Consider the following 25,504-nt stretch of genomic DNA (forward strand, 5'->3'; position numbering starts at 1 on the left):
CTGCTATTAAAATGGATGAGTAAATGTATCTACAAAATAAACATGTTTTGTATGTATATGTATAAAATAAAAATGTTTTAAGGTTCAGACATTTATTCAAGGAAGCAACTGTTGTCAGGACTTAGCAGCTCTTATCACTAGTGAGCTCAGTGTTCTTCAGCACTGTCTCTTCTAAATAAAGTGGAAAAAAAATGAAATCTACTGTTGTAAAAATGGGTTTTGTAATTTGACAAAAGCAACAATAAAATAAAATATGCATTGGCAATAAAGCAACTGTCCTCTCTAAGCAGAAAGCTCAGGTTCTTACTGTACATCTGTACGTGCCCATGTATGTATTCAGTCACTCGAGATAGAAACAGCACTTCTGGAAAGATCACTCAAATGGACTGAGGGCAGATCTTAACATCCTTTCAGCCCAAGGCACTTAAGGAAAAAAAAAAAAAAAAAAAAGCTTTCAGAAGGAGTGATCTGCAAGAAAACAGGTCTTGCAAGCCCTCCATCAGCACCAAGAATTTATGAAGCAGTCACAACTCTCAGCAGTCCTGACAAAAAATCCTCCAAGTTCTGGTGCTGACTTCATTTTCCAGTCTCAATGAGTGGATGGTAAATGGAAAGCTACAGTGACTTCAAAGTGGGAGAAATAAATGTCAGACTGCCCCTACACACACAGCTACCTATTAAAGGCAAGAACATTTCCCACAGGCCTTGCCAACCTAGCTTCATGCATTAAGAGTATCTATTATTGTTAAAATTCTCAAAGAAAAGCTTCCTCGTCTTGACGTGACGGAAGAGAGCACAGAAAAGGCAGTTAGTGGCTATGGCAAGGCTGTCAATGCTAGCTGATGCTTTCTGTTGGCAAACAGAAGTCAGGGGTTTAATTATTCACATGTAAACTGGGGTATATAAAACCAACACATCAAAAACTTCCCATGCCGGACCTGTTGAAATAAAAAATTACTTTTTGGCAAATATAAAAACAAAATTAGCATTTGTGATATTAATTATCCACAGAGTTTTATAATCCTTACCTCTGAAGCAGTAGCTGCAATATTAACACTGCTTGACTGTCCGTTCATTAGGTCCATACTGCCCACAACATTAATCTCCAGCCCTACATTTACAGCAGAAGGATCATCTCCAAGGCAACTGAATGATCATTCCTACAAAGAGCAAAAAGTCAGTTAGAAACTACTTTGCTCAAACGTGTTAAACAAGACTCAGCATTGAAAAAAAATCCACCGCAAAACAAGAAGTACTTCCAAAATGGCTACAGCACACGGAGGTCCAAAACTCAGACTCAAACACACATTCTAAGATGATCCACTCAATGTCTAAGGCAAACAGCTGAAGGTTCCATTGCAATCAGTTACTCACTGCCAGCACAGACTTTCGGTGCGATGCACAGCAGGTATCATTATGTAAATTTACCCTAACAAAGCTCAGTACACGACCTATGTTGCAGGCTGTTCTTTTCCTTTGACTACCAAAGTAAAGTACACTTAGTCTATACTGTATATCTATATCTTACAGAAAATATGTTTACTATACAATTTACTAGGAAATTAATGGATAATTTCTTATATACCTATTCACCGCCATCAATTGAAAATTATGCCATCAGAAGCAATTTCAGAGTACGAGTGGAATTTGCCTACTTCACCACATGTGACTCATATTATCATTTGGAAAAAACAAACAAACAAACAAAAAAATCTCCAAAAGACAGAAAAGAAAATTCCACACATTGATTTTTGATGTATTCCTGCAAGGCTGCATTTGTGTTTAGCTTTCATTCCTACAGAGAAAAGGAAGCTACAGAAAGAGCAAGACTTGAGTAAGACTACCCAATATGTGAAACAGTAAAAACTGGCTTGGGCCTGTATTTCATGAGATGCTAGTGCCCCCTAGTGTGAAAAAGACTTATAAATCGGTTTCCATAGGTGTGTGTTCATAACAAACACGACTGTACCCAAATTTTTATGCATTATTTATGGAATCCACTTGAGGTTTGTAGTTTGATTCAGAACTGTTAGGCAGGTTGCAAACAAAAGGCGACGACAGGCAGGTGAATAATATCGAATGACAAAATCACTGCATCAAATATTTAAGACCTTTACAGCAATGGAACAAAGAAAATAATCTGAAAAGCTCGGTCTCCAAGTATGCTAAACAGGTATGCTGTGCTGACAAGGCTGGAAGGCAAGAAACTGCAGTATTTAAATAATAAAATAGCCTCGAAAAAGCAAAAACTTTAAAATGTCATTGTAGGACTGCAATACACAAAGGAGGTCAATTGAAACGGAGAACCACAGTGTGAATTGCAGCCAAACACTACAGCCGCCAGGTATTTCTGGGCAGTAACAGCCCTCAGCTGACCTGCAGTGTGCTGTGCTTCAGAACAGCCATTCACAAGCTGAGGTTTTGAGGTTTTGTTTAAGAAACATGGATGGGATTATTTTTCACAACACAGAAAACACCGCCCTCTGCTTTAACATCACATTCCCAGCCCATAGACTGTATTTAAGATTATGTTTCCTCCACTAAAAATAGCAGCCAAATGTATTGTACTAACAGTCAATGCAAAAGGGAAGAAACCACCTCCTGTTTGGCTTGTAACTGGTTTTGCCACTGTCACCCTCCCGTCCCAACTGTCTCTCACATTGCCTCATATTTCCAACCACTCAGCTCCCGACCTCTTCTTTCCTACATACTCTTCACATGCTGTTGTCCCAACTTCATTTTATTCTCTGCTCAAAAACCAGCCCTTAAGAACACACATTTGTAATGACTAACTATAAGGAAAATTAAAACCGCACCATTTCATCATACCACAAAGCTTACCAAGTATCACATAAAGCCCATTTTCAACTAAGGACCACACGTTCGACTGCTATCTCATAGATACTCACTTCTTTTTCTTCAGTGAGGGTAAGGAGTAAAAATGAATTAGGGGAAGAGAAGAGCTTCTGGTAAGCAAAGTGAAAGCAAAGTTTTGTTTATTTGCTCCATGGAGGGAATTGGAGGGTGCTGTTTGTTTTCGTTACGGCACAGCATAATTGGTACTTTCAAAGAAATTACACTCATTAGAGAAGCCGGTGGAGTTGGCAGTACAACCTAATCTAATCCAATCCCACTATTAGTAATAAGGTTGAAGCCCAGTTTGATGATTAATGCCACACAACCCATACACACTAAGATAAGCTCTAGCAGCCTTGCCTCCACCAGCTCCACGTTTCCTAGTGCAGTATCTCAAGCCTTATCCTTGCTTCCTTATCACAACACCTCCAGCTTCCTACCTGCATCCCAACTTATTACCAGATTTGTTTGCACCCTTCCATTCCAAGAGCCAGATGGAAAAGCACTCACTGCCGTGCTGAAGGAACACAGCACAAGCTCATTCACTTACAGCAGGATAAACAGAATAGGTAAACATGGAAACTAGGTGAGGGACTTTCCACTGTACAGCTAGAGCATAGAGATGGTGCACATTGACCTGAGATCTTTTGTAACAGTCAGTGTGTTGGAACTTGTAGGAACTGTGCTGATCAAGAATGACTGAAATCCGCTGCTAAAGTGAGAAGTGGCACCAGACAGGAAGGCAGAGAGCAACCACATATGCTCCAGAAAAGTACGTGTCTTTTTCTTTTCCTTTTTCAGTTGCCCAGCTATCCCAGGTCAGACAGCATGGGCTACAATCTGTCCTGCAACCAGAAGAGGAGGCAGGAACTAAAGCATACCTAGTGCACAGACTGAGCACAGAGCTGCAGAAGCCAGCTGCCCACCTGCTGTCTTAAATCACAGCAGCCTCACCGAGTTACAGCCAGTGCTGGATTCAGTGCTTCATCTTGGCTTCTGCCACTAAAACAACAGCTCTTGTAAATTGTGCAATGAGAACTTAAAGATAGTCCCTCATTTAAAAGAAAAAAAAATATATATATATCAGTAGATTTTACATGAAAATCACTTAGAAAAAGTCTGTATTAAAAAGAAACTGAGCTAGCAAAATAAAACATTTGGCAACTAGGCTGCACTGTATGTAACAACACTGTCCATGCGATCTTAATTTCATACCCATTGCCACATTCTGATATTACCTTTGAATATATTTACACATACTTCTTCCCACTTCATTAATAAATAGCAAAAGGGCAGAAATAGCACTGAACTGCTATTAACTAGCATTTATTGACTTCAAAGTTCCAGAACTCACAGCATTAAAACTGTGCCTATGAAAGACAAATTTAATACGAAATCATACTCCTCCCATAACAATAACAGCTCATAGCAACAATTTTGGCTGGTGTCTCATTCAAGGCAAACAAAAAGAAATCCCAAACTTGAAGTAATTAAGCATTTTGCTTGCTATCCTACCCTTCTGCTTAACACTGCAGTAAGCAGTGAACAGCAATATCACAAAGTGATTCACAGTGTGAAACGACGTACCACACTGCAGCAGTGAATCACACATCAGTTTTCAGTGTGTACTCAGTATATCCAGTTACAAAGAAATGAATTACACTGAGTAATTTGAACTTTCAGCATTTGTTCTTTTCGGTTTAATAAATGCCTCTGTCCTCAGAAATGTATTAAGAATGGAACTGAAAGATTTATATGCAGTATGAAATACTCAGAGATGCTTTTAAGCCAGTCTAAAGCCTGGGCTATTAGATACCCCACACGGTATCTTCCCACCTATTCATGCCATGCATACCATATTTTAAAAAGCAACCCAAAAATACTGAAGATTTGTCATATCCAAAGAAGGGAAATGTCTTCACTAAGCAGGGATGCCATCTTCAGCGAGCCACAGTTATTCTGTAGACTCACTCAAGGCAGCATTTGAGGATCACTCCATCACAGGAAGGTGCCTAACAAGATGCCTAATCTCAAGTCCCTTCCAGAGTAGAATCCAGAGATATTCTTGTCAAAGCTTTGGTAAAACATTAGCTGTAAAACATACTGTCCAAACAACACTTTAAAAGCAAAATCTAACGTTACATTAAAAAATTGTCTGTTAAGCATCCAGAATGGTACAAACAGCTTTGAGGAAGCACATCCACATAGCAATTTAATGAATAACTCAAGAGTCAGGATGACCAACATTTTTGGCCATATTATTCATAATAGAGGTACAAAACGTCAATGTTTTGTTCACAGATTCCCATGAAGGAAAAAAGAAATGCCCTGCATGGCTTATGATCAACTACGAATGTGGAGCCACCACCAAGGACTTGAGGACCAAAGCACTGTAGAACCCAATGACCTGTTTAACATGAGATCAGGAGCTTAAGTTGATTGCATGGAAACTCTCAGTGGTATTTCTCATACAGTACAGAAAAAAGCTAGTTCTTCCTAAACAAGGAACAGAAAAATATTGGGCTTCGCTGTCTTCACTTCCCCATGTGCACAGTACAGCCCAGCTAGGCTTAGCTATTCCATACCATGCCCTCAACATGCTTTGATGAAATCTTGTGGCCACTCTGGATCTGAGCCCTTAGATTCTTAGTTATAATTGTGTTTTTTCCAGTATCACTTGACACTTCTTATAGTAACATTCATTTTTACCACTGAACACAAAACACGCTTCAATGAAACAAACCCCAGTTCCTCAAGTTCTTCTTTCACACCCACACGTGCAAAGTCAGATCTTTCTGCCTAGAAGTACTTTGTGGAACTGCTTCTGCATTTAGGATGTTTCACTGCCCTCTTCTCTTGAACGTGTAAACACACAACAAGTCAATCTCGACTTCCTTCTCACCATGCATAGCTACAAGAGCATCTATCGCAACCACTCACTCTGCACACCAGTTTCTACTTCACATGAAGAACACCTAAAAGTGCTCGTTTTTTTGGGTGTCAGGTTCCTGTTTGTTCTCCAATTCCCATTAAGCAATTCAAAACTAAAATCTGTCGGCTAAAAGGTCACAAACAGTACGACCTATGTAAATCCAACAACACTAAAAACATGCAAGAATTAAAATACTGCTTTTTTAATCCACTCTCCAGATACTTTTCCCTTGATCTTTATAACATTACACATTTGTGAAATACCTTTCAGTCTTATTAAGGCAAATATGGGCTACAGTTCCCATAAGATCACCATAGAGACTTTGTGACTCACCCAGGTAACGAGCTGCATCTTGAACAGAAAGCACAGAGAATCCTGCTGACTCAACCCAACTCAGTACGAATGCCGGGGCACCTCCTGCTACCCGCACCAAGGTGGCAGGTGGAGGTTCTGGATATCCTGCTACATGGCAGTGCTGCCTGCAAGCTGCTGCACAGCCAACTTCACTCTGCCTGCAAGTGGTTCAAATCAGCCTGGGGGCACGCAGGAGCCAAGGAAGTACAAAGTACACTGGCACGCAGGCGTGACGGTCACCACAGGATACCTGAACTGGCAGCAGCTGCCAGCAGGGTGAAGGCTGATCACACTGCTTTTCCTTTCAATTTGGTGCACGCGCTCCTCAGCACGCCTAGAAGACCTGCGTACGTAAGGATCACAGTTAGTGAAGGAACACTTTATCTAACAGCAAAGAAATATCCCGTATTTGCTAGGCTGTATGTTGTCTGCCTTGTAACAGGAAAGAGTCTGGAAGCAGCAAAAACACTGCACTGTGATAATGAGTCATAGAATCACGGACTGGCCTAGACTGAAAGTCCCTTAAACATGTTTTAACTCCGTTTACAGCAAGCATGATACTAATAAGAGGTAGTAAAACGCATGAAAGCTGGTAAGTAGAAACATTCACAGTAGAGGTGAAATAAAAGCTCAAGCAACTTAGTATAAACCCACGCTCCTGCAAGAAACTTGCACTGAAATGCTCAAATCCCAAACCTAAAACTTCACATGCTAAAAAGTCTCCAGTCAGACATGAATCTTGGCAAAGCATTTGATAAGCTGACACAGCTGGCAAGGACTAAGATAAGAGACCCCAGTAGAAGACAGGCAAGTGGATAACAGCATGACAAAATCTGAGAGACAGAGCATAATTCTGAAGATAATATTACACAAGGAAGAGATTACTAACAGTTATTAAATACCCAACACCAGCACAAGCATCAGTAGAACGATACAACATTGGGAAATAGAGGAAAGCAGAGTAACATAAGCAGGAATAAAGCCATCTGGTGGACAAGAAAATGAAAAATGAAATTCAATCATTACAGGATAATCCCTGTGAAATTTTTGCTCAGTCTCAACATATCATTTGGAAATGACTAATGCCTGCATTAGTTCAGTCTAACACTACTGCCACTATATTTCATGAGACTGACTGCTGTACTCTGTGTAGCTCTGGTCACTCACCTTCTAAAAGATTTGAACCCAAACGTGTGATGCAGGGAAGGGGTTCCACATTGATGGAAGATTCCATTAGAGATGAGGAAACGGAAGCCTCAGCTTGCTTATGCTAACAAAACTGAGCCCAGCAAGAGGATACACTTGCTACGTGTAAATTGCAGGAGGATAAAGCAGAAGAGCATGAATAAAATGTAAATTTATGCTTAAAGTCAGAATAAAACAAGTTCTTGAAAAGTGTTTGGAGAACAGTATCAGAAGAGGAAAAAAGACCCATAGCTGTTTCAGTTGATACCAGACTCTTTCCTGAAAGAAAGCATGCAATACAGCAACTGCAAGAGCAGTACAGCTAAACCAGTAACAGACTCCTTTCTTCAGTGGCTCAGCTGGGCCTACTGCACTCTCAAAGCACCCCTGCCCTCCTCAAATAACTCAGCTGCTCCACAGTATGTCACACATGCACCCTTTCCCTAAGCAGCTGTTGCACAACAGTCAGTATCAGCTGTTCAAGCTCCATCAGAGACGAAATAAAGAATGAATAGGGAAAAAAAAAAAACATGTTTTTATTAGGTTTTACATTTAGAATTAAGTCTTTAAAGTATAAAACAATGCTTTATTCAAATATGGTCCTTAACTTAGATCCCCCTCTCTCTCTCCCTACAAAGGGTTTTAGCCTTTGGACAAACAAACAAGTGAATTTCTCCTTTTTTAAGCAAACGCTATCTACAGAGTCTACCATGCATGCATTCACATTCTGGACAACACAATCATCACTTAGATCTAGGAAAAAAAAGGTAGAAGTAAAATTAAGGCAATTCACATTAAAGTGCCGTCTCATATCTTACTCAACTTACAACTACCCAGATTACTCCTTCATGGTGCTCCAGTAGTCAATGCTCTTCTCTTTTATACACAAATAGGAGATTCTTACTGTTCTAACCTCTGTCATTCAAATCTGTCCACACCCAGCAGAGGTGAACTGACTCATAGCCATGAAGCTACAGCTTAGGGCTTCCAGCACATGGAAGATACCAGAGCAAAAGGCAACGTGTTCTTGCACTAGCATTGGCACAGCTGCCAGCAGTAGCAGATCCTGGTGCTCCCACAATGCAGGAGTGAACTGAGCAGAAGGAAAGAATCATCACAAGTGACAAGTAGGCCAAAATCCTGACCGTGTGTTTCATGTGCTATTTAAGCTCAGCCTGAAGTTGTAAGAGATTTGCTTTCTTTCAACAAAAATGTAGAGATACAGAATTTTAAGGCAAAACAAGTTCACTGCGCAAGAACTTAAGAAGTTTCTGCTCCAAAATTATCAGGTTCCTCAACTCTGTTTCTTCAGAGACTTCTATTCCATTCTGTAGGTCTTCAGGAAGGACACTGCGTAAAGGAGTGTTTCATTCCTTTGGACTTGGCTGTTATTTTATAGCTGCTGTCAGAACAGCCTAACATCTAAAGTTACAAGGCAGTTTGTTTCCCTCACATACTCCAAGAGGGCAAGAATTAGAGAGCCAACAAACATAAGCACAGAAAGCACAACAAATACATTAAGGTCTCACCTTCTTCCCCCTCCAGAATGCAAGCCTATTGATAGCCTGTTTCAGAAACACTTCTTCAAACATCTGAAGAAGAGATTCAGGCTCGCTCATTCAGGAACAGAAGGACAATCCCCAAACAAACAAAACAGGAGAAATCGTATCCTGAAGACATTTTTTGAAAGATAGGAGCTATTGGCATTTCTTTGCCTGAATAAAAGGTACAGAGAAAAGAAATGGGAACAATTTCAACTAGAGTCAGACACTCTCATGAATTACACAGTTCTGCAAGACTACAAGAAAACCTTTCCACAATCTGCTTTTCCAGGCCTCCCACCACAGGGCCTTATAACAACCTGTTCTGTTTGCAAACAAGCAGAACAGTAAAAGACTGACGATGTGCTGATTAACTGGCGTTCAGTTTGCAAAATATTTTTGTTATGCATTAGATATGCAGTCATACATTAGTGCAACCAACACCAGAAGGATACATCCATAGACAACGCACTCTGAACAGAAACATCACACTAAAAAACTTGTACCAACAGTGCACTGAATGCCCTTAGCATGAATTTCAGGAACTGTCAGCAGCATCACTACAACTCACGCACCAAAAGCACATGAAGTGATGAAAGCTGAGACTAAGGAGCTAGGCATAGAGTATTATATAAAACTATATATCACATGGGCATGCCACGAAAACTCGCTTTTCCATGCAGCTCTTTGAATAAGCTTCTCTAAAACAGTGCGTGCTCCAGGCAAAACTAGCAACAGCCACACAAACACAACCCAACCATCCCAGGGCCAGGCTTTTAGCAAGGTGGAGACAACAAAGCTCAAACTCAACTGCTTGAGTTGTACTCAGCTTGTACTCAAGCTGTACTCAACTACTGTTGAGTACAAGTTTACAAGCCTGCAAAATTCAAGTCCTGGGATACACATCTGCCTCATCGACACATTATTTGTACGATAGGACAAAAAGAGAGGCTTCACATTTATAGGAAAGAAGACAAAACTACTCTGACTATCTGTGAGAATCCTTCTTTGGTTTTTTTTTTTTGGCTCAAAGCTTGCTTCCTGAGGTTTTTCTTGTGATAAGACTCTGAGTGACTTGTCAAGGAGGGAAGTGATGGGTGCTAACCGTGTGACCATCGATATCGTTTTGGGAACATTTGAAAGCCCCTTCCCCCAGAGCTGCTTGCTCTGTAGAAGAGCGGAAGAGAGTGCTCAGCAGTGTTCACTGGCAGAAGATCTGGCCTGTGGCCAAACCGCTCCAGCTAAGTATGGAAGGCTGGGGGATGATACCATTGTATCTTGCGAAGGCAAGATGCAAGTTGGTGCCTCCCTGCTTCCTCTTATCTGCTGGCAAGGCCAGGAAGATAAGAACAAAGGAGGTTCCTGCTGAGATCCCAGAGCCAGAAGCTGCCACCGCAAGGAGAACTGACTCAACCACCTTGGGTTTGAGCTGTCACTCAAAGGAGAGCTGACTCGATCACTTTGGATTTGAGCTGTCACTCCAAAGATAGCTGACTCAACCACTTTGAAGCATTGAAAAAGGGCCATCATCACCATGGTCATGGTCGTCCTTCGTGGTCAACAGAACAACAATGCCCGACGACCCACCACTACTGAGGATCAAAGACTGAACTACGAACCTCGCTGGATCCATGGTGGTGACTGTGTCCCTCCTGCTGCCTATAAATACTCCTTGCTTCTTCTTTTCTATCTTTTCTATCGCTCTCCTTCCCTTCCCCATTACCCTAATTCATAATAGTGTCTGTCCTCCCCTTCCCCATTTCCCTGATTAAGATTTGTAATAAACTGGTTGGACCACCATTTGAGCCGTTGCTTCTTAATCTCACGCTGGGTATATAGATAATAAAAGAACCTCCTCTCCCTCCTATAAATTGGAGCGAGACACTATCTTACACTATAACTGATGAGGAAGAAAATACTGCTGAGGGAATATTTCACTGTAATTTATGTCAAGCTGTTAATAGACAAAGAGGATCGTACTTAGACAGGAAATCCAGCATCGCAGCCTGCTTCAGAATTCAGCTTTCAGAGAGATGAGCAAAGTTCATCTTACCAGCAACACTTGGGATGACGTTTCAACAGTTTTCTTCATAACTCCCTTTTAACATCACGCACCTATGTGGAAATTTGTACAGCTGCTATAGAACTGGTGCTAACAGGAAACAATCCGACAGCTTCTCAATTGCCCCATTGGTATGATGAACATTATGTGGAAATAAAACAGACATTTGGGGAAGGGAGCTGAATTTTCTGTGCCAGCGAGCTCTGCCTGTGTCAGAATGTATTTGTTTATGAAAGTTTGTCAGCTTTTTCCAACTTCTATAAGCAAACAATACACAGACAGTTGCTTACCCATCCAAGCAGAAATCTCTTCTGCACTCATCACTCCCCTTGGAAGAACCTCAGTAAGCCAAGCAACTGATAAGCAAGCATATAAAAACCTCAAACACCAACCACTAATATTGAATGCTTTTCCTCACCTCAGAGCAGCCAGTAACTACTGAGTACCAAAGCATCTGCCTGAGAAAAGTAAAACATGATACAGAAACTGAGCAAATCCAAGTTAATGCACGCACATATGTCGGACTTCAATAAATCAAACAGATGCTACTGACTGATACTGGAAACCAAGCACGTGTTCATTTCTACTCTTGTGATTTAGAGTAAACACTTTCATGAAGGATAACATATTATTGTACATTATCAGATCTGGTCATCAAAACAAATTTATACTAGACAGAAGGAAAACCTCATCTCTTTAGATACTCAAAGCAGATAGGAATTTCTTTGGAAACACGAAGTTCTGGTATAACCACCTCATTTCTTGTGCACTAACAACAGCTGAAGCACCAGAAAAAAAAACAAAAAAAAAAACAAAAAAAAAAAACTAAAAGCAACTTAAGGTAAACGGAAAGTACAAATGAGAGCCCTGCTGGAGCTATTTCTGAGCCATCTATTTACATTATTGATGAAAGGATTTGCTCTAAAGAAGAAATGACATCATAAATATCTACATAGTTTGTAGAACTTGTATAATTGATGTAGAATGCAATGTTTTCCAGAAAGCATCAAAAAGGCATTGAGATATAAAACATTTGAAAAGCAAAGCTGGCAAAGCGCAGGAAGCAACTAAGCAGAAATACCTGCACACCTCTAACAGTAACGAAGGCAAACCTCAAAGTCCTGGCTGCAAAACAGAGGGAAAAATACTGCAGCAGAAAAATAAATAATAGTTATTTACAGCATGTGAGACAACTTTAAATTAAGTAAGGACCATGGAAATCAAGTAATATCCTAAAGCACTTCCTATAGAGGTAGAAGCGTGTTATTTTATGAGCCATGCTTGAAAGGAACGCAGAAATCATTAGGTGCTAAGGGTGCACACATCCTTTTGCTCTTCATGGGATTGCATGACAATACCATCAGTGTAGCAGGGAAACAGAACACAAGTCTGGACTGAGTTCACCAGCATTGGAGAAATAAATGCAAATATGTGCATACATATATACAAGGTTGACTGGCCTGTGTGGTTTGTTGGCACCAGAAGCAAGCAAGAAGATTCCTACAGTTTAAATATGCCTCTAAGTGTATGGCAAGCAATGACAGAACAGCATTTGTTGGTCTTTTCAGTACCTAGGAGTCAACCCCAGTTATTTATCCCACACACAAAGATTGCTCCAGCATGCTTTCAGTAGAGTGTATCATGAAGGATTTTTAGGATTATTCCTGCACCGTAAGCTCAGTACAGTAAGCTCACAAGTGACATTTGTCCAAGTGCTACTTGGAAGTCCGGAATAGTCAAGGGGATGACTGGATAATTACTACTCAGACATATGCTTCAGCTTAAGATAGGCAGCTGTGCCCATTTCTGCCAAATCAGTGCACGCGTTAAGAACTGATTCAGTTACAGAGATGTGCAATCTGGAAACCTGGATCCAGAAGGAATGACAAGGCAGACTGCAGACAATACAATTTTGGTAAAGGTTTGGAGCAGAATGGCATTTTGAATGGCAATATCCTGTTTTACAGCAAATAAAGTTAAACATGCTGTTTAACTAAAAACAAGCTTACATTCATCTCTGTGTTAGACTTTCTAGCTCATAAAAGGTAAATCTTGGCATTGCTACAACACGTGGATTCACTCCATGAGACGGCAGGCTATCACAATTACAAATTGAAACAGCATTCTTGTATGAGCATTCTGTCATGTTAATTGCATCTTCACAAAGCCCAGTCTGACATCCTCCACAACGAAAAAATACCAACAAACCCACACACACTAGAAAGGAACCTACTAGGAGTCATCACTTCAGTTGCTATTAAAAACTGCAGATCTTAGCACACTAATTAGTAAATGCTTTGCTTTTCTTTCCAGGATCTTCAAACCCGCACAGAGCTAAAATAAAGGAATAGTTTAGATTTTGGGGACATCATAATTAGATGAAAGCATACATCATCAGATCCTAAAACATTTACCATGTAAGCTCTTCTATTCTCTGGCAATTTTTAACAAGAAAGCACGCAAGTGCTCTTTCCAAAAACATTTCACACAACAATTCTTCCTTGCCTTCTATGAGGGGCCCAAACTAATTAACAGCACTTGTTTTACTCATAAGCAATGGAAATTAGACACTCTGGAAAAGCAATGAAAGCTAATTCTTGACTTCATCTAAGTGGAAATACATTTCTTGAGATCCAGTCATAGACTGTATTACACACTTGAGAGTTTTAAAAAATATAAATAAATTTTAAAAATGAACAAGAATTTAACCACCCAAAGAAATGCACAGCTTGGTCAAGACAAGCATTTTTTCTACCGTAAGATTCACCTGCAACAGGAAGAGAAGTAAGGAAAACCGACCACCTTCATAGAGTTTTAACACTATAACACTTCATATCAGTTCTATGAAAGATTCAGCTAATGCTGCACAGATTTTGGAAAGACAGGAACTGCAAATATTTCACTGAGGAAAAAAAAAGAAGAAATAAAGATAGATGCCTTTTTTTTTTTTTTTTTTTTTACAGTTCCAAAAACCCTTCTTTAAATTAAGGTGTTTCAGTTCTGTCTAAAGCCAAGATGATCTGTTTTAGGGACTCTTTCCCTACCTGCAGCCTTTCACAGAATCACTCAGGTTGGAAAGGACCTTAAAGATCAAGTCCCACCACGACCTGACCATACTACCCTAACTCTAACAACCCTCTGCTAAATCATGTCCCTGAGCACTTTCCTGTCACAGTGACTTAACATCTTGCTGCTCTTTATACAAGCCAGCAATTTGTTCTTCCATTTGGTGCTATAAGCAAGTTGCCTTTCACCTGATGGCTGAAAAAGCCAGTACCTTGGTAGCAGTATGAGCACACTCCATTTCTGAACTTCAGATTCAACTTGCCAGGCTGAGAAGGTTCATTCTCATCATACTATCAAAACATAAATGAGAGCCAACCACCTCAAAAGGAATATTAATATCTCATGGAACACCAGCTCGAAGGCAGCTGGCCACAGTAAGGTCTGAGTGGTTTTGGCAGGTCCTACATTTTGGACACAGCTTCACCACTTAGAAGCTAAGAGATTGTAATAAGTCACACTAACTTATCTTCCATTGCCTCTGAGACCACGGAGGGAAAACCACCTCAGCACAAAGAGCACAAACCAGCCACCAGCTTAAACACAGTATTCACACAGTAGTTTATTTGCAAGACAGCTTTGTGATCTATTTTTTTCACCAACAGCAGAACAGGGTTTTGCAGCAGAGCGGTGCAGAGCATCGCTAATGACCACTGCATCTGACAGAGCTGGCAGGCAGCAGCCAGTAGAGCTGTTTCACCACACAGACTGGCACATCAGATTGCTTCCTCATCACTGAGGAACAATGCAACCTCAGCATCTGTTCACTCTTGGGACCCAGCTGCATGCTCAACCCAGCCCCATTCTGAAATGACTAGCAGAATCTGCTTCTCCAACTGAGGAAGGACTCCTACACCATTATGTATTTACTATTTGGGGACCCTTATTAGAAAGTGTTGGCTTTCTATGGATTAGAGAAGATACCAACCATGAATTCCCAAACATTACCATTTTGTTCCAGTAAGCAAAGAGCTTCAATCAATATTAGTAGAGTCATAAATACAGAGAAAGCCACAAAGAAATACTCATCTGCTATTCTAGTGATAAGATCACAGCAACACAGCCCAGTGCCCCAGGGAAATAAGATATCCAATTCCATTAACGATGTGGAACGCAAGAGGGAAAGGAGACACCAGAGAAAGTGCGAAACCAGCAACAAAAACTTCAGGTGCTGAAGCCCTTTGCTTCTGCTCATCTTCCCTCTCTCACTCCTACCAGAACAACACCTGTGACACTCGGTGCCAGCACAGAAAGCTGACACCCAGAAGCCACACGGACTCCACAGTGCCCCAAGATAGCAAGAGATGGCTTTTTTCCTGCTCCCCAAAGAGATCTCACTTCTGTAGTCCAACTCCACTACTGCTTGGTTCTGTGTTTGCACTTCAGATTACCACTTCATGCAGAGAATACATGCAGCCATTGGGTTTTTTTTAGGTCATGAAAAATAAGAGCTAGCTTTTTTTCCACTCTCAAATAAGTACAGCCAAAATACTTAAAGCCTTCAGCTTTCCTACGGAATACTTTTGTTTATAAATGAGGGATTTAACAGAAGTTAAATAACAGTGCAATAGGATAGCGAGACATTTTCCATGTTAGTCACCTCAATTGTTTATCAAACAAGCTTCCCTTTTTAGCAGCATCATTTAAAACTGGCTAAATAGATTTTATGTTCATCTAATTTAACATAACTACATCTCACTTATTACATTGCTGTTATATAAAATCTGTATTGAATGACATTTCCATCACAACAGATTTCCCATTTTCCTAAACTACCCTTTAAACGAGCTTTTTAGCCTCAGCAACACGTCCAGACCACATCCTTACTGTCTAACAACTAAGCTACAGAATTGAGATCAATGATTACTCCTCATCAAAACTGTCATCCTCGACTCATGAAGGTTCTCATCTCTGCTACTGCAAGCCTTAACTCGATTTCCAATTTGCACACCCAGGCTTTGGGCTTTTAACGAGCACATGCCATAAGCATACAGCTCTGCTTCCACACCCACAGGCATTTCAGTTTTCTCCCATGAGTTCATCAAACTGCACAGAAAGGAGCACCATTTCACAGCATGCAGCCCAGCTTGTCTGGGGTTTCTCTATGTGTCCTGGCATAATGCCTTCTTAAATACCTTACAACTTTGAACTGTACATACAATAAATCATTTGGGAACATACAGTAACAAACACACAAGTAGTCCCCTTCTCCCTCTTCCAGTCACACTGTATTTGTTCACAAAAAGAGAAGAAATTAAAGCAGTTCAGAGTGTTAAAAAGATGCCTGAAAATTATTGTGGAGCAGCACAGGTGAAGTCCCTGAACACAGGCTCAAACAGATTTAATTGAATACTTCTTGCAGTAGAAGTTGGATTGCCTTCCCTGAAGCATGAAGTCCTAATGAAGAAACCTCTCCATCGCTAAGACAGCAAAAGAGTCAAGGCTGACTTTTCAGAGGCATTAAACACAAGTTGCAGCATGAAGTGCAGTCTGAGTTCAGTCATTCCGCAGACCCTATCAGCACTAAGAAGTCAGCCGGCTAATTAAGTGCCAGGCAAGCCATCACACGTAGGCACTGAGGAAACGCTATCTGCAAGTGGGTCCTAAAGCATACTACCTGCTTATGATGCCATTCTTCAAAGGCAAAGATAAGTTGTACCTCAAAAGCAGTTTTTCTACTTGTTTAGTATCACTTTAATATACCTTCAACTTCATAAAACATCACAGAGCTGGCATCCACTTCAAGAGAAAGCAATATTGACTAGTTTTTTTGTTTGATCTCCTGACTGCAGTTTGGTTAAGATCATTTTCCTCCCCAGTCATTTAGATGCATCCTGGGTAGACACTTTGAGCTCTTTAATACATATTGCCACTCTATTTACACAATTTCCACAAATAAACTTTCTGCCAGCACAGCAAGACCTACACAATGGCATTACACAGCATAAAAAATAACCAAAGAATCACAATTTCATACTGTGATTAAATTTGGCCCTTCTGTAATGAAGACCTTGTCTAACCCAACACAATACAAGCAGCCTTAAAAACTCTGCTATTAGCATGACTAGGAAAGCTCTATACTAGATTGCCTCAGAAACAAAGTTACTGTGCTCAAGGGATGAGAAAAGCACTTCTAGCACAGCATTTCACCAGGAGCAGCAACATTTATCATGAAAATGTATCTGGCACACTTTGCTCAAAATCAATCCAAACCAAGCCTAGGCTTGGGGGTGGGGAGCTCTTGATTAGAAGGAATTATGCAGCATTAATAGGGTAAACAACCAGGGAAGTGGTTAGCCAAGCACTTTTCAAACAGGAAAGAGGAGAAAAAAATGTTGTAGAGGGACATTGGCTACTACTGTATAATACAAACAGAATGCACTTTCATTCTACAAAATGCACGCCTAACAAGCAATGCATGGTGTATTAGAAAGCAATAATAATAAAGCTTTATACCCAGGATATCTTTATCCTCCTCCTACCATCAGGCAGACCTGCAAGGCCTGGGTTTTGACCTGCCCAGCAACCAGCTTGAGTATCTGGCTGCTCACTACCTACCACCTTTATGGTTCTCAAATACAGGATCAGAGTGGACAGCTCAGCAGAAATCGTACTACGCCTTCAGGAACTCTGCTCTCTGATCCCTAGGAGGTATGTGGAGGTCACTTCAACCACATGGGATAACTGAACCCAATGGACTCTACTACTCTTAAACCAACAGGCAGTTTGGAAAGGAATCGCAGATATTTCCATAAAACTTTCATCAGTAAGCATTCCACCATTACTCAAAGCTACTTGTAAGACAAGCCTGACACCAGATGCCAAAACAAACGTGTCACTGTACAGAAATGTGAGCATTATCCTAAATATCCTAAAAATAAATGAGACAGCTTACACAGGGGGAAGCCACCACTACTCAGGTTTGCTTAGCAATAAAGCTAGGGAAAAACCAGCTGCTAACCGAAGGCAAGGCTGTCAGCAGATTGGCCCGGACTTGCTAGGACAGCAGCACATTTCTGGTGCCCTGTAACCACGCAGAGAAAGCTAATTGCATGACAGAGTAGGACAGGAAATACAAAGACTGACTCACCCACTTAACTATATGCTTTACCAGCACACCTGATTATATTAGAGTTATTAATTACTAACAGCACAAAACTGCGATGTATTAATAGGGGAAGAAAAAAAAAAGCAACTAAGAAGCAGCCCAAACCATTGTGTTAACTTTTACTGATTTAGCCTGTCAAACTATTAATACATATTTTGAAATCCAAGATGTCCATCTAAAACTTAACATACGAGCTGACTGCAGATGCTTTTGGAAGGCAGACAAACACTCTGAAGCCTTGTGGATCGGGTTTTGTATGATCAGATAGGTGCCTCTACTACCAAGTTTCCAGTAACATCCTCATTTTCACTCCAGCCTACTGAAAAAGAGGGACAACTACAAAACTGAGCTTCAATTTGGAGCAATTTTCAAAAGCAACGCAAAGATCCTATAATGCCTCAAACGTTTCTGGATGAAATGCAATAAATATTAACTTCACAAAGGACTAATACGTTTTTACCCAAGTTCCTAGACTTGCAAACCCTGCTAGGGATCCAGGATAGAGCACAGCTTGTGCTCTAACATCAGAGATGAATGCTCCACATGCTATAACCAGTGGGACAGATGACCCACTTTGATTTCAGCTGGTTTGTGGGAACTCTGATCCGGCATTGCCAGCTGTCTCTGCCACTGATCACTGTTTTCCATTCCTTTCTCTGCCATGACTTCAGCACAAGACTTTGTTGGTCTGCAGAAGAAACAGTTTGGAAGAAACTATCAAACTGAAAAAAAGCAAGGGAGAAAAAAAAGAAGAAAAAAAAGCTTAATTTCTTAGCTGGGTAAGTCTCCTGGTGCAGTTCACCTTACCAGCATTTCTGTTAAAATAGTGTGATAGGTGAATGGCAAGAAAAAAGCTGCCACTGAAAAATGCATGAGGTCAAAACCTGATGTCAATTACAAACCAACCTCAGCTGGCTACAAGCGTGGAGAACTCCAGCTTTGTCAAGCAAGTGACAGAGCTCAGCAGCAACTGTAAGATCAAACCAGCAACCTGTCAATGAAATGAACTCAAAACAAGTTTTTTTTTAAAAAAATTATACATTTATGTACAGCTGACAAGCCAGAAGTCCACCTGTGGTTATGTCTCTTCACTTGGAACAAATTCAGACATCAGCTTAGCAAGAAAAGCTTTGAAAATGCAGGCTTTTAGCTTTTCATTGCAGGTTTCAGTCTGCCTGTATGTTAATATGAAAAGTTTCTATCACAGCAGAAACTGTGCCCTGCACTAGACCTGCTTATTCACTTCTTGGTCCAGCTCCAGTAATTCTGTAACGTTACACTGCTTACTCTGGACTTAAATGAAAATATGATACTACAGTTTAGGCAATTATCCCAAGCCCTGGGCACCTTAATAATGTGATAAAAGCAAACTAATTTACAAATTGCATTAAGATCACTTTCTCAGGATCTCTGCCAGTTTCATCTAGCCACTATTATCTAAGAAATACACCTCCAACTTTTAAAACAAGATCAATACACTTTTCCCCCAGTACGATCAATCTGAGTCAGCCTCAATGAGGACAGCAAACTCCATGCTCTGAAAGCTGTTTCTTAATGAATAATGAGGGAGGCTCAAATCAAACAGCTTTTAATGCCATACTTCTGCAACAACGGTCAGAGTCCTGATTCTTAAGTAGCCAGTCCTAGATTGCTTCAGACTTAATTGATTGCAGACAATCCCACAGCTCCATTAGGAGAAAAAGTAGTAACACATATATATCCCAAAGCAGCCACGCTCCCAACTCCTGCTGAGATGGCTCCCAAGCAAGATGTTCTGCACTAGATGAAGCAAACATCTAAATTGCTTTAAAACAGGAATTCAACACGAAGGCCAGCATCTCAAACTTCTCTGCAACACGCATCGTGCACCTCTTGCCTCCCACTGAGCACTTTGGCTTCAGACAGCCTATGACACATGATACAGTATAAGCAAAGAGACTGAAGAGCTCCCTGAAATAAGGTAATCAGGCTGGTACCCTTTCAGGAGAGGATCCCACAGCAAGCTTAACCATCACTCTTTCTCCGTGCCATTTCTGTTTATCTCCTGGTATGCTGTTATTTCTTCCTTAACTGACCCATGCTTTGTCTCAAAGTTACACTTCATTATTTGCCCTAAGAACTGCTGTAACAATCTAAAAAAGCAGTGGCAAGGGTTACAACTTCTAGCCAAATTCAAGTCAGATTAGGGGGTCTCAATCTTTCAGTCAAAGGTTTAAAAAGCTGATTTTACTGCTTCAATGAGTGCTAGCAACAACTGAAGTCACCAGAGGGCACTAACACTTATCTAATGACAAATGCACTCTTCAATTAGGAAGGTTGATAATTACATCCACATCATCATGTATATTTTATCTGGATTGAACTTCAGCCAGCTTGTTTTAATCCACGTTCAAATCTCAACTACATGCTGATGAGGCACGGAGCTACGTTAATTGCTGTGGGTCACACTTACAATATGTGGGGAAGACTTTGAGACTCCTCAGAGCAGAGAAAACAGAGCAGGCACATGCCTCTCCCAGGTCACCTGCAATCCAAAGCTTAAAATGCCTATTAAATGTATTTGCATGTAGGCATATTAAAAAAATCTGAAATAAGCATGGAGAATAGATTTTAAAAGACCCACACCTCAAATACACAAAATAAACTAGTACTCTTAAGAGTCTACACCAAGATGAACCCTGCTGTAGGGTACCCCAAGCACTATCTGCCTTCAAAGGAAGAAAAAAAAGAGGGGGCTTTCAATTTAACCATTGAGCAGCAACAGATGCATTGCTAATGGGAAACTTCAACTTGTGGGTGCACCTGATAGAGCACAAATAGCCAGAACACAGCCTGATAAGTGCAGCCCTACAGAACCAAGGGCAAAACTTCTGGGATCTGCAAGATACACTGCTTCTTTATCCCAGCACTACTGCCCTGCAGTTCTATCTACACAGCCGTTCTTGTAGTTGGAACATAAGACAACATGAATGGAGAAGCAAGGGGAAATCCTGCCCTTACAGAAAGGGATACAGTAAGCATCCAACAGCTCTTCGTGCAGAGGTTACATCTGTGGAAAAAGATGTGCTGATAATAAATACAGGACAGCAAAGATTCTGACAGCATTCTCAAGACATCTCCATGAGTTGAAGGAAGATACCATTTGTGCCACAGAACAGCTTACAATTCATCTCAAAGCCTTTAAGTAAGTTAAACAAGACCAGCTACGACTGTATTAGAGCATGACAATCCTGATTGTACTTCAGGAAAATTGAATTTCAAAGTATTTAGCACACCAGCCCAGTGGATTTCCAGTATTTCATTTTGTTATACTGTAAGGTTCAATGCATGGATTGGTTTTTCTAATCAAACTGTCATTTAAACAGAAACACCAGTGCTTAGCCAGCAAGCATGATCAGTGACTGCCATTTAGACTACATTAACTCGAAAGAGCTGCAGCAAGAAGCTCTGATGTTCTAACATACCATGCTAACGAACACATCCCCCCCTTCTGGAATTTTGGCCACTTTCACATCTCCCCCCCCAACTTCTCTGCTTTCCATAGCTCCTCCGGCTGCACAAAGCTGCTGCCATCAGCTTGCAGTGCCTGGGCCACCACTGGAGCAGCAAGAGCTGCAGTACCTCTGGCTGCTGTCTCGCTCCATTTCTGGTTACAGATGTCCTCCTTCTGCTTGGCAGAATACAGGATGATACCAGCTTGACCACAGGCACGGTTCTAACGCCAGTTCCCTTGGAGTCCTACACGGCCTTTAAGGATCTTTGCAAGAGAAAAAAATAGCAGTCACACATCTGCATGCAGCAGCTAACTAAGTATGCAGAGCATCTATTTAAAACACCCAACTGTAACACTACGATTCTCTTGTTTCAGCAGTCTTCTAAGGTGATTGGTTCATAAACAGACAAACGTGAATCCCGCAGAGCTCTATTTCTGCAATAAATACTAGCCATGAATGCATATTAAGAAATTACTTCTACTGCAGCAGCTCCAAGTACCTAAATGTAAAGGTATTAACACAAGTGTTTTCTTGTTGGTTTTAAAATGCATTTGTAAGTATCTCTTCTAACATTACTCCTCCCAAGGGCTGTAAAACAATATCCAAAGCAGGAATATACTATGCCTTTGAAGTCTTACAGTTAGGCAAAACACAACTGTGCTCCCCACCCTTAAAGCAGGTTTTCAACTCAGCTTTATTTACTGAATGAAAGGAGGAGCCCAAATGACTCAGCTCCAGGGAAACAAAAAGGAAAAGAAATCTCCAATTTCAATGAAGAGAAAATAAGGAAGAAAATAAGACAGAGGTGTGTCCTTATCAATTCTTTTAATATTCAAATTTATGTGAACCAGAGCATTAGCACATCGAGATCAGAAGCCTTCTGGAGCCTCAGAGTTGTCTATCTTTCTTTAGTAATTGTTTAACACCTAAGTTCACACATGTAGCTGAAGCTAGGGAGTTAGCTGTACATCTTCATGCTTATTTACTGGTGCTGAGCAGTACCATGATCAGTAACATATCCACATTGAGGGATTCTGAACTCTACACTCACCAGCAAGATAAGTGTAGAAAAGCAAAAGATCTCTCCAAAACTTTTGCACAAAAGCAGGACTATCAGCAGGAAAATAACACCACTGACAGTAAACACAATGAGCTCATCGAGAGCCCCTCACCCCACAAACTGAGGAATCCAACACGGCTCCTCAAAATGCAGGCAAAATACCAGTTATTTCACAAGATGGGCAAGAGATTCCAAGTGACCGCTGTACATTTTATCTTCCACGTGTATTTACAAGCGACTGCCTTCCCCACTCTTAGACATGCACCTGAGCGTTTCTGTGCAGAATAAAGCTCCAGCTCCGGTTGGAGGAGTATTAGAGCTCGGATCAGCAGGAGCATTTTTTTTTAACCCACGCTCTAAACGCAGATGTCACCAGAGGGCACTCTTTCAATTCAAATGACCTAGCTTAGCAAACTTCTGAGCGCGACTACAGACAACCCACATGCAGGGATGTGCAGAGAAAGTAACCGGTTTTTTTGGGAGGGGGGAAATCTCTTTGCAGAAACAAAACCAAATACAAACGAAACGTACACATTTATCCCAGAGAGAAAGTGTTTCAGAGTAGCCAGAATGCTAGGATTACAAGCCATTATCAACCCCCGAACACCAGCTGGTATCAATTCATTCAAACAGCTTTGGCACCTGTGTGGAACGTGTCAGTTTACAGAAGCAGGACCCAAGCCAGGGGAGATTATGCAGAGATGCCTACAGATGTCCTAAGAGTATCCTATAACAGCTTCTGAACCTTACAATAACACATGAAAAAAACATAAACATATGTACATCATCGAAAGCTTTGAGGAACAATGTAGGTCTTTACTGTTCACTCTTCTGTATTTGATGCTGCTTTAAGAGCCAAGAATTAGACCATTTGCAATAAGACATCAGAAAGGTGTCAGCAAAATCAGTAGTAAGGTCCGTGTGTTATCTCTAAGGGCCTCCTGAGATGTAAAAAAGATTTAAGAAACCAACCTGTTGAGTTGCAATTCGTTAAGAAATGTACACAACCTCAGAAAAGTACAATAGGTCTATGAGCCAACAAGGGTTGCAAACCACTTCTGATGTTAAAAGTGGCATTCATTTTGTTTAGAAATGAAACACCACCACAAATCACTAAAACCAAACCAGATTCAAAGGCAGACAATGATTAAGAAAAACATGGTGGTGCAACCCATGGCAATTGACAGCCTTGAAAAATGACCAAAAACCATAAGCCTACAAAACATGCTCTGCCTGCTTATGCACCTATCCCATTTGGAGAAGTCTTTCTCTTCTTTATCACAGAATGGCTTGGGTTGAAAAGGACCACAATGATCATCCAGTTCCAACCCCTGCCATGTGCAGGGTCACCAACCAGCAAACCAGGCTGCCCAGAACCACATCCCACCTGGCCGTGAATGCCTGCAGGAGCATCCACAACCTCCTTGGGCAACCTGTTCCAGTGTCTCACCATCCCCTGAGTGAAAAACACGTAGCCCCTTAGTTTAGCGTAGGAATAGAAGTGGTGGTGGAAAATAAACACAAAGGTCTGCATAAAGGCACCTTCTGTCAGCATGGGGATCTGTGAAAGAAACACATCCACCCCATTTTGCCAGGCAGGAGCCACCGTTACGCACACAGGTAGCAGTCAAACCATCACCTATCGCCATCACTCATCTCACTTTGCTACACGTATGTCACTGATCTTCCAGCACCCGCTGCCAGGAACACAACACGCCAAACATTTCAGCTGTCAAACAAGCAGCACCTATCTGCCCGCTCCCCGAAGCAGCTGCCTATCTGCCTCAAGGCACTCCCGGCTCTCCTAACTTCCCCTGCCTGCTGGAAAACCATCGTGCGTGTGGCCCGGCACCCCGCACAGCGCCCACACACCGCACGTCACGCTCACTCGGCTGTCCCCGATACCGGCATCCCTGCACACCACCGCACGCCTCGCGGCGATAAGCCCCGACAGCCCGCTCCCCACACAGAGGCAGGCCACGACCTGCCGCTCGGGCCCTGGATGCAGGAAAATAAGGTTTAAAAAAAAAAAAAAAAAAAAAAAAAAAAAAAAAAAAAAAAGAAAGAAAGAGAGAGAGAGAGAGAAAGAGGAGACGCTCCGGCCCGGCGCTCAGCCCCGCATCCCTCCATCTTGCGGCCCCGCCGCACCACGCGCGCCCCCGCACCCACCCCGGGCGTGCTGACAGGCGCTGCCGGGCCCGGCCCAGCGCCGCGGATGGCGCCCGCTGCCGCGGAGGGAAGGCGGCCGCAGGTGCCGGCCCGCACGGAGCCGGCCCGCCGCGGGGCCGAGACCCTCCCCGGATCTGGGAGGGGACCCGGCGCTCCAATCCCCGGCCGGCAGTGCTGTGGGGCCCGGCGTGCCGGCCGGCCGAAGCCTCCTTTTTCTCCTCCTCCGGACAATAAACACGCCGCGCAGCGCAGCGCCCGCCTCACCTGCGAGACGGCGACGAGCGAGGAGCGGGGGTGGGCGGGAAAGGCGCTCCGGCTGCCGGGCTGCGCTCGCCGTCCTCGGCGCCGCTCACCCCCCGCTCGCTGAGGGGCGGCCAGCAGCCCCTCCGCACGCGCACGCTCCCCCCCCCCCCCCCCCTCCCCCCACACTCACTCACACACACTCTCACACACACACACACGCGCGCGGGAGCGGGGGGAGCCCCGCCGGCGCCTTTCGCGCATGCGCGATGAGCGCTCCCGGCCGCCTCCTCCCGTGCGCACGCGCCAGTCCAACGGCGGGGCGCGCGCCCCCTCCTCACTCACCGCCGCTCACCGGGGCGGGCGGGGAGCGCGGTGTCCCGCTGAGGGCAGCGCAGTCCGCTCGCAGCCTCAGCCCCTTCGCGGGGGCTCTGGGCAGC

At 42.3% G+C, this 25,504-nt stretch overlaps 1 protein-coding gene across 8 annotated transcripts in view; it reads right to left on the reverse strand.

Moving 5' to 3' along the window:
• RALGPS2 (Ral GEF with PH domain and SH3 binding motif 2) overlaps positions 1-25,221 on the reverse strand; it is a 110,517-nt gene extending 85,296 nt beyond the window's left edge. For 2 of the 8 annotated variants that reach the window (XM_048943815.1, XM_048943808.1), the window contains exons 1-3: positions 25,089-25,219; positions 21,723-21,848; positions 1,029-1,160 (exon numbers count right to left, since the gene is read on the reverse strand). In XM_048943815.1, the coding sequence (XP_048799772.1) occupies positions 1,029-1,085 (57 nt within the window). In that variant the 5' untranslated portion in view covers positions 1,086-1,160; positions 21,723-21,848; positions 25,089-25,219. Of the gene's footprint in view, positions 1-1,028; positions 1,161-6,121; positions 6,313-21,722; positions 21,849-24,824; positions 24,940-25,088 lie in introns of those variants that run through there. The other 6 variants (XM_048943816.1, XM_048943814.1, XM_048943810.1 and 3 more) reach the window with 5 other exon arrangements.
• Between the last annotated feature and the right edge of the window lie 283 nt (positions 25,222-25,504).

The sequence above is a fragment of the Lagopus muta genome, chromosome 5 (genome assembly GCF_023343835.1).
Source record: "Lagopus muta isolate bLagMut1 chromosome 5, bLagMut1 primary, whole genome shotgun sequence".
NCBI lineage: Eukaryota > Metazoa > Chordata > Aves > Galliformes > Phasianidae > Lagopus > Lagopus muta.